At 36.7% G+C, this 10,087-nt stretch overlaps 2 protein-coding genes across 2 annotated transcripts; one reads left to right on the top strand and one right to left on the bottom strand.

The window, feature by feature from the left end:
- The first annotated feature begins 1,006 nt into the window (after nt 1-1,006).
- On the top strand, nt 1,007-5,262 carry LOC110929886 (probable beta-1,3-galactosyltransferase 14). Its single transcript, XM_022173073.2, has 7 exons — nt 1,007-1,518; nt 3,559-3,738; nt 3,818-3,900; nt 3,996-4,095; nt 4,222-4,335; nt 4,884-5,027; nt 5,090-5,262. Exons 1-7 carry the CDS (start codon nt 1,187-1,189, stop codon nt 5,172-5,174), a joined length of 1,038 nt encoding a protein of 345 aa, XP_022028765.1. The 5' UTR covers nt 1,007-1,186; the 3' UTR covers nt 5,175-5,262.
- A 724-nt stretch (nt 5,263-5,986) lies between these two features.
- Nucleotides 5,987-8,865, bottom strand: LOC110929885 (uncharacterized protein At2g24330). Its single transcript, XM_022173072.2, has 5 exons — nt 8,296-8,865; nt 7,126-7,270; nt 6,929-7,038; nt 6,432-6,852; nt 5,987-6,351 (listed from the first exon to the last, which is right to left on the bottom strand). Exons 1-5 carry the CDS (start codon nt 8,521-8,523, stop codon nt 6,095-6,097), a joined length of 1,161 nt encoding a protein of 386 aa, XP_022028764.1. The 5' UTR covers nt 8,524-8,865; the 3' UTR covers nt 5,987-6,094.
- Between the last annotated feature and the right edge of the window lie 1,222 nt (nt 8,866-10,087).

Genomic DNA, 10,087 nt, shown 5'->3' with positions numbered 1-10,087 from the left:
TACACCAATTTTGTTCCCCTTGTAGCTTTTTCGAATCCATAACTCCTAGGTAGTTTATTCGACATATATTCATTACCTATGAGCCGGTGACTTGGCGGGAGTACTCGGCCTAGGCACAGAGTAGTCGGGGAGTACTCGGGCCTCGACAGCCTACCTTGTAGTGAGTACTCGGTGAGTAGTCGACCTTTGAGACCTTGTTTTACAACCATGCTCAAAAGCTATAATATAATTTAGCAGATTGGTTCGGGATGAATACCATGTACATTTAGGATGCACACCCCTTTTTAGTATTAGTGACACTAGTTCAAAATATGATGCGATTGGAGTCTTGTTGTAAGAGTTGTGTCTCTAACCCATGCTAGTGACTTTCATGACCAAGTGATAGTGACTTATTATTACTAAGTGATCAACTCCATGATTTCTGTGACAATACATTTTATTATGGATTTATACCTTGTAAAAAATATTTTATAGCACATGGTTCGGTTTATCCTCTTTTCACTTAAAAAAAAAAGGAAAACTAGAGAGAGAGACATGAAATAATCACTTTATTATGGATTTATACCTTGTAAAAACAGTGGTATACGCACATAATAAAGCGATTATTTCCGGTCTTAACAAAAAAAGAGTAAATTACAATTTTTTTCCTTTATGTTTACACACTTTTGCAGACGGTGTCATTTAGCGCAAAAGTTGATAAATTTTGTACTTAAAGTTCCAAAACCTTGCATGTTCTATCTTTTACGACAAACTCAGATAGATTTTTTGGTTAAGTATGGTCATGTCAACTAAAAAATCTAACTGGGTTTGGCCTAAAGTATAAAACATACAACATTTTGAAACTTTACAGAACTTGTCAACCTTTACGATAAAAAAACACCGTCTACAAACATAAAACACAAAACTTATAATTTCCTCAAAAGAAAAAAAAATGGTGGTACAGGAAAATGACAATTTTACAATTTTCTTTTAGGTGCACCTTACATGGTACATCATCACCGTTACATTGTTTTTAGCAACCAAAAAGACCGTCATAACTAACCCAATTCTCATCACTTCCACCTGACCCACATCTCCGTTACAAATCACTCTGTCTGTTCCTCTCTCAATTACAAATCTCAAATCTCAATCAACACATCCAAAACCCTAATTCAACACACAATTTTCACCCCTTTTTCCACTCCTAATGCCTTCATCCCGTAAATTCTTCCACGCTCGTCACCCATCCAACATAATTACCCGTAAATCACTAGCATTAGTCCTCTCTCTTTTGATCGGCTTCGCTGGTTTGTTATTGTTCAGCATTGTTGTTTTCAGACAAGATATTACTACTGGAGTGTACGATAAACCTTTATCGGTTTCGGTTGTTTGGGATCAAAGTGGTGGTGGTGGTTTGGTGTCTGGTGGGGTTCAGAAGCGGCATAAAGTGATGGGTTTTGTGGGAATTCAAACGGGTTTTGCTTCGGTTGGGAGACGGAGAGCCTTGAGGAAGACATGGTTTCCTTCCGATCATCAAGGGTTCAACGGTAAACCTTTGACAACCTAACATGAGATTTGTGGGTTTGGGTTTAGTCTAAACGGGTTCGGGTTAGTTTCAGTTTAAGTTTTAACCCATTTATTTTTTCAGAATTTGTTTTATGCCATAAGTTATAACTTAGACTGCGGGGTATGGGGCGGGGGTTTGGGCGTGGGTGGGCTGAAAACGCCCAAGCCACCACCCCGGGTGGGCATGGGTTTGGGCGTGGCCCCTTTTTCGTAGGTTTGAAGCCGGGCGTGGGGCGGTCTGGCCAAGCTGACATGGCGGGCTCTAATTGGACAAACCAAAGAAGCCGTTGGGCTAGCCGTTGATTTAACTATCAAAGGCTCAGATCTAGCGAAGCCCACCAAACCCACGCCCCCAACCCCCGCCCCACCATACCCTGTTTAAATGTGGGTCGCCCCATGTCTGCCACCCCAAGCCACGTGTCAACAAATGCCCCAACCCAAGCCCAACCCCCGCCCCACCATACCCCGCAGTCTTAAAAGAGATTGAGATAAAATTTTATAATTAAATGTATACATTTGTATTTTTTTTTGTTGTAAATTGTAATTTAAAAAAAAAAAAGTGAATATTTGCCTTGTGTTCGGGTTCATATGTTTGGCATGATTTTTAGTGTTCATGTAAAATTTTTGGGTTCGTGTCATATTGCTCAAACAGGAACTGTTTAGCACCCTTAAAAGGAGCATATACATTTAATAGTTGCATGAGTCGGGTTATGTTTTATGTCAAATTATGTAACGTTTAGGCTGTAAATTGACAATGATAAACATTGGATCATAGCTGTTAAAAGCCATCGCCTCTTGCGCCCAGGCCCATTTTTCAGGTGAGGCGAGGTAATTGTGCTATAAGTCGATGTAATTGTGCTTTAATTCTCCAGGCGTAGATTCCAACTCAATTCCTAGATTCCGTAGAGTTTCTGTTCAAATTCTTTAAATTCCGGCAAGATTCCAGCTAGATTTCTCCTTTATTTAAGGAAAACTTTTTTTCTACACCAATATACTAATATTTTAGAACTTTTGGTACTAAATTAAATGGAGTAAATTACTTTTTGAGTCCCTGTGTTTTAGTGGTTTTAACTACTTGAGTCCAAAATCAAAAAGTTTAACGCCCTGAGTCCCTAGTCATTTATTTTATAACGTTTTGAGTCCAGTTTTGTTCATTTTATAACGATTTGAGTCCAAAAAATTGGACTCAAAATGTTAAAATTTGGACTCAAAAGGACTCAAATGGTTAAAGAAAATGCTTATAGGGACTCAGGTCGTTAAACTTTTTGCTTTTGGACTCAACTAGTTAAAACTACTAAAACACAGGGACTCAAAAAGTAATTTACCCAAATAAATGATATTAAATGTTACATAATAGCTTTTATCTATTTTATTTGATGAATATTTTTCTAATACATAATATATTTTATATTTTTGTTCATTGTGCGTTTATTTTTTCTCAGGCCCTAGTTTTTTTTTTTGCGCTTTGCGCCTAGGCCCCATGTGAAGCCTATGTGACTTGAGTGTGCCTAGCGCCGTTAATAACTGTGAATTGGATATAGATAGGGTTTATTACAGAGAGAGAGAGAGAGAGAGAAAAGCAAAACAATAAGTAGACAAGCTATCTCGGTTAACAGTGGCGGACCCAGAAATTATTTGCTGGAGGTGTGGATGAGGTGTTCAATCATATTTTCAAGGGGTGCGATCGGGTTTTTGGCCTAAAATGTACACTGAATTTTTTTTTTCAAGGGGTGCAGCCGCCCACCTTGGCCAAAGGGTGGGTCCGCCCCTGTCGGTTAACCTAACTAAATGGGCTTAATGAAAGCCCCATAACTTTATTATGCTAACATAGGCAGTTATGGGTTGATGTTTGTAATCCGATTCTATATAAGTGACACGTCAGCGCTAGTCAGGTTGGGGTGTTATTTATTATTATGGCTTGCTTCATGCACAGTTGTATTTGAACCCGACTTGCAATTTGGAAGAAGTTAATTAATTGAATGATTCTTGTAAATTTTCTGTTACACATTTAAGTTATTTTGTTGATCAAATGTTATGCAGATTAGAAGAGTCCACAGGGCTGGCCTTCAGATTCATTATCGGTAAAACTCACGATAGATCAAAAATGGCAGCGCTCAAGAAAGAAGTGGAGGAATATGATGATTTCGTGCTTTTGGATATCGATGAGGCGTACAGTAAGCTCCCATACAAAACGTTCGTGCTAACGACAGCGATAACTAAGCTAATCATGCCCACTTTCCGAAATTCATTCCCGTTATTGTGTTTATTACAGGTTGGCTTTCTTCAAAGCTGCCTATGCCCTATTCGATTCTGATTTTTACGTTAAAGCTGACGATGACATATATTTGCGACCAGGTGACCAATTTTTTAAGGATCAATTTATTATAACACATAATCTATGGTATAATATTATATAATATTTTCAGCCTTTTTGTTTCGCTGAATGATAGATCGCCTCTCGCTGCTTTTGGCTAAAGAGCGTCGTCACACGCAGACGTATATTGGATGCATGAAGAAAGGCCCGGTGTTTACTGACCCAAAGCTAAAATGGTTAGTTTAGCTAAATATATGTTATGTGTGTTCTTTTATCTCATTTTACACTTTTTGAGCTATTTTTATATTTTATCTTGTCAATAACTTAATATTACAATGGATTTTTGGCATCAAATAATGTAGGCACGAGCCGCTAGGATATATGCTTGGGAAAGAGTACTTTCTTCATGCTTATGGTCCGATATATGCTCTTTCGGCAGATGTTGTTGCGAGCTTGGTTGCGTTAAGAAATAACAGGCAAGTATGTAATTATATTATGAGTAAACTGCCATTTTGGTCCCTGAGGTTTGGTCACTTTTGCCACTTTAGTCCAAAACTCAAACCTTTTGCATTTGGGTCCCTGTGGTTTCAGTTTTATTGCCATTTTGGTCCAAAAGTGAAATCAGGTCATATTTGTCTTATAAAATCCTGCCATTTTGTCCTTTTTCTCAGGGGTAAAATGGTCATTTTAAATAAAATTCGATCTTTGACTTATATAAAACCAAATCAACAGTCAAATTTTATTTGAAATGACCATTTTACCCCTGAGAAAAAGGACAAAATGGCAGGATTTTATAAGACAAATATGACCTGATTTCACTTTTGGACCAAAATGGCAATAAAACTGAAACCACAGGACCCAAATGCAAAAGGTTTGAGTTTTGGACTAAAGTGGCAAAAGTGACCAAACCTCAGGGACCAAAATGGCAGTTTACTCTTATATTATTATATTATCATTATTTCTTTGCATTTTTTAGTAATCTGGTTCCTTAGAATATGGCCATTTTTTACTTTCTACCTTGCAGTTTCCGGATGTTTAGCAATGAAGATGTTACCGTTGGCGCATGGATGCTTGCGATGAATGTTACACATGAAAATAATCGTCAACTTTGTCAGCCGGAATGTACCGCTACATCCATTGCTGTCTGGGATATTCCCAAATGTTCAGGTTACTGCTACATCATTCTTGCAATTTACAAGTATATCAATCTTATTATTATGTTATACAAAATCTCTGTAACCCTGAGAAGAAGATGTTGGAACTTCATCAAATGAAAATATGCGCAAACAGCCCAACTTTGGTATCTAATGAGTAGCACAGAATGCCAAAGTTCCGGATTTTCGTGCCCCTGGATGATAACTGACCCGAAACTTGTATCAGAAAATTAATTTGTTTGTTCTCAAGGGTGTGTTTTGAGCATGTACTGTTCACAATATTCATGCAGTTTTGTTGTATTAAAAGCATAGTTGTAAAAATCGCGCATAGAGTAGTCGCTAGTGCTTGGTTCACTGCGTAATTTTCATCTAATCGGCCAATTAATCGCTAGGTGGTCAACAGTGGTCAAGTCCGGACCTAATCAGCCAAAAATCCAAAAATCAATGGCAGCCGTTCAAAAAAAAAAAAAAAAAAAAAAATCGATGGCAGTTTAGCGATTATGGCCAAAACCTGTAAATTCTTGCAGTTAATCCTTTCCACAAAATGTGGGTCGAAGGTGTTCCTATTAATCGCTAGTCGTTACCCCACTAGCCGACTAACGCTAGCGGTTTTTACAACACAAAGGGTATGTTTGGCATGGAGCTTTTAGGTTAGGAGCTTGAAGCCTTTGGTTGAACGCTCGTACTAGTAGCGTTTAGAAGGAGCTACAAGCTTTTAGGAGAAAAATGACTATTTTAACCTCTAAAGATAATGAACTTTTTAGTTATGTACATTTTATTAAAAGATTCAACTACTCTGCCATACACCTAAATATATCTAAAAAGCTACAGCCACCAGCTTCTAGCCACAAGCTACTTTTGCCAAACATACCCAAAGGGTTATTTCTGTTCTCTATTTAAACGGCTACCGTCAATTAAATAACTGCATACAGATGCATAATGCACAGGAGATAACTATAATGGCAAAATAAGATGTAAATTCATAAGAAAAGTGTGTATATATCATCAAAATTCTTTTTGTTACACAACAAGGCAAAAGCAACAAAAGCCATTACAACCACACACTGTCAGGTCAACATGTTCAGTCAACTATTTTCTCATTTGCTTCTTTCACTTCCACTGCAGCTACCATGGGACTGCTAGCACCAGATACTTTCTCACCCGTTGACTCGTTACTTTGTTCGGTCAACTTAACATCCGCTGCACCTGCTACTTTTGGAGATTCCGTAACAGGAGACATTTTATCCGACGGAAGTACAGAATTTTTCGGTTTATTCAAAGCATGACAATGAGGACAATAGTACGTGATGAACGGGAACTCCTCCTTTCTCGCAAGCCCTGTATATAAAAATAAATAAATAAACGATAAATCAAACATAACGATAAATAATTTAGCAGCAAATCAAATTCTAACTCACCATTATGCATATGGCAATTTCCACATATAAGTGCGTACGACTGTGTGGGGTCCTCGCCTACTAGCAATGCGGCAATTCTAGCGATCCAACCACCATCTTGAGCGCCTGAAGCTGCGGGATTATGATGCTCGACAACAAGCTGTCCATGTGGCGAATTTCCGGGAACCTCATTTCCGCCAAATTGAGGTGTTTCTTTACCGACATGATGGCCTGGATTGCTTCCAGGAGATTTAGGGTTTGTTTGGTTTCGTTTCCTGAGACCGCTAGTTTGTTGGAGGTCAACATCACTGCTTTTCCCTGTGGAATGTGCGTCTGGTTGTCGTTCGTCTCCAAGAAACACTTTCAGGCCCGCATCTGCACCCAGTTTCGATGCAAGAACAGTTGCAGCAGCCGCTTTTGCCGCTGGATCCGAATCATATTTCTGCCAAAAAGATTTGTTCTCTAGAAATTATTAATATCAAGATACAAAAATCTTTAACGGCGAGCTCAAAGTGTACCTGAATGAGCTGCTGAGTGATGTAATAATTAGTTCTCTCTTTAAGCTCGTCGATTTTTGCTTGCCTTTCTTCTCGAAGCCCATCTAACGTCTTCTGATCCCTTCGATCACCTACACGAGAGAACATCAAAAATCACCATCAATAAAAAAAACAAATCAAGAAGCTTTAAAATAACCTCAAAGGGGGTTGAAACTTACAAAATTTAGTGAAACTCGAAAGCCCATAATACAAACCGAACGACAAAGCAGGCAAAAGAAACATAGGTAGAACCCGTAACGATCTCGTTCTCCAATCCATATCCACTGTTCTTGTTGTCATTATAGCATAACCCACTGCAACCATCTGTTACACAAATATCATAGTTGTTAGTGGCAAATAGCGACAAATAGTCATAAGGTACCTATATGCTACATAGCAAATCGAATAGCGATAAATAGCGGTCGGCAATTTTATAAACAACGATACACTAGAAAAAAATTATATGTATATTATATCAAAATCCCCGGGTATATATATGCTATTTTACACGTATATTTAACAAAAACCTAAAATCCAGCTATTTTATATTAAAAAATAAAATAAAATAAAATAAAATAAACTGTCGTTATCGCTATCTATCGCTACAATTAGGGGTGTTCTTCGGGTTTTTTTTCTCGGGTTTCGGGTTTTTTGGGTCGGATTGTTCGGGTTTTTAGCTAAGAAAAAGTGACCCGATAACCGAACCATTTAAAGGTCGGGTTCAGGTTAGTTCGGGTCGAGTTGTTCAGTTTTCGGGTTTAGATGTAATATTAAAAAAATGTTTTTTCTTAGTATATAATTAAAATTCATCATTCTACTTAAAAAAATATTATCAAAATTAAAACAATATTTGACGATATGATATGATAATGTTCATTTGTCCTAAAACATAATGTTTTAAATACCAAAAACTCTAAACCAAAACGTATCTACCAAAAAAAAGACATTAAATGTTTGGGTTTTTTTTCGGGTTTTTGGTTGGGAAAAAGTGACCTGATAACCAACCCATTTAAGGTTCAGGTTGGTCGGGTTAGGGTTATTCGGGTTCGGGTTTTTTGGGTATTCTCTAAATTCGGGTTCGGGTGACTTCAACTTCGGGTCGGGTTTCGGATAAAAATGAACACAGCCCTAGCTACAACCCTAATAACGAGCCTAGACTTAGCGCACTATAGGGATCGCGACATGACAAATATAATTTCAAACCTAAACATTTCACAAAAAGTACACAAATATATATCTCCTAAAATCAAGAAAAACAAACCCAATTATGACAGCACAAGAACTACATAAACTTCAACTGTGACAGTAAACAATCAGATATTATTATTATTAAAAGCTAATAAATTTACCTCAAGAAGAACAGAAAAGATGATTAAATTTCTAGCAGTTGTTCTCCATCTAAAAGATCTTCTTTTCATCCTAGAAATAAGAGTAGCTTCTTCTTTAGAAATATACTGCAGCCTCTTCTCAAAATCATCACCACGTAATCCAAACAATGCGTTCCAAATTCGAGAGAGAAAACCCCATTTCTTGCTTTTGCTCTTCTTGTTCTTCTTCTCTTCTTTCTCATCGGCCATTATTATTAGGGGTTTTATTAACAAATACCAGTCAGAAATCAAAACAATAAGAAAGAAACTCGCATGAACAGATCCAGATCGGATAACTGTACAGTTATCAAGATATGAGAGAGAGAGAGACAATCGCGTTGGATCGCGTAAGTGAAGTTTGAAAAGGTGTAAAGTGTTTGGGGGTTTTGAAAGCAATTAGTGGGGTTTTGATGGACAACTGTAAATTGAAAGATAAAGAAAAGAAAATGGAAGATCGTGGAGAGTAATGGAAGAAATGAATGTCGGAAAGTAGGGTTTTGGTTGAAGGGGGACACGCATTGAACGCAACGGCTTGATTATTACGATGGGTCCATCACCTACCCTTACCAATATTAGAAAATGAGGTGTTTATATAAACAAGAAAATAGCTTGCTTTGTGTTCCTTTGTTAGTTTTGTTTTTATTTTTTTTGAATGGCAAATTTGGATCACTGACGGACATATTGTGTTTCTGAAGATTTTCCAAATGTTAAGAAAATAATGTGTTCAATCAGTGGCGAAGCTTGAAAAAAAAATTTTGAGGGGTCGGAAAGTAATGGACCTAAAAAAAATTTCTATCGCGTAGTTTCGAGGTGTATGTTCGGGTCGGACGTTGGTGATTCGATTCGGGTCGGGTCAAACATTAATATCAAATAAAAAACGTTCTCAAACATTAAAAAATAAGTTATCATTTTATTCTTCCACATAGCATAATCTAATAACAAAACAAGTTAACAAATCACCGTAAATTTCAAACTCTAATTTCTATCTAAATCAAATAACAATAAGATTAAACAAATAAAATTAGTCATAGTTACAGAAAGAATCAACAAGTTTAGGGCAAAAATTCGAACCAATTTCACCCCTAATTTCAACCTAAATCACATAAATTGTAGCCCTAAAAAAACCTAAAGATAAAAAACACATACCTTTAATTTTATGAAGATTGGATAGAGTGGACTTTTAAGTTGGGCTATATAATGATTTGATTTGGGTTATATAATATACATTCTAGTATTCTACCAAATATAATGATTTGGCCTATAATATTTGGACTAATTAAATATTTTATTTGGGCTATATAAATAAAAAAAGTTAAAACCGGGGGGTCGAAAACGTATATACCTAATTTTTTTTTATAAAACCGGGGGGTCAAAAACGTATATACCTACAAAATCCTATACAAAACGTACATATATAACACTACTGACCGAAAAGTTCGGGGGGGGGGGGGGGGGGGGGGTCCCCGCCCCTTAAATCCTTCGCCCCTGTGTTCAATAATGTATTTATAGGGTAGGATTTATGCGAGAACCATCTTTATTGCGAGAACCGTGAGAACCAATGTGAACACAATAAAAAAAATCTTTAAAAATCTAAAAAACACACAATTTTTTTTAAATATTTTTTATGTTTAAATCGTTGCTTTTAGTAGCCAAAATTTTTTTTATTTTTTTTAAACACACAAAAAAATTATTTTTGCTACTAAAAGTAGCGCTTTAAACATAAAAAATATTAAAAAAAAAATTGTGTGTTTTTTAGGTATTTTTTGTTGTGTTC

The sequence above is a fragment of the Helianthus annuus genome, chromosome 11 (genome assembly GCF_002127325.2).
Source record: "Helianthus annuus cultivar XRQ/B chromosome 11, HanXRQr2.0-SUNRISE, whole genome shotgun sequence".
In the NCBI taxonomy this organism is placed as follows: domain Eukaryota; kingdom Viridiplantae; phylum Streptophyta; class Magnoliopsida; order Asterales; family Asteraceae; genus Helianthus; species Helianthus annuus.
Note: the sequence above shows the minus strand (reverse complement) of the source record. Positions and strands in the feature narration are given on the sequence as shown.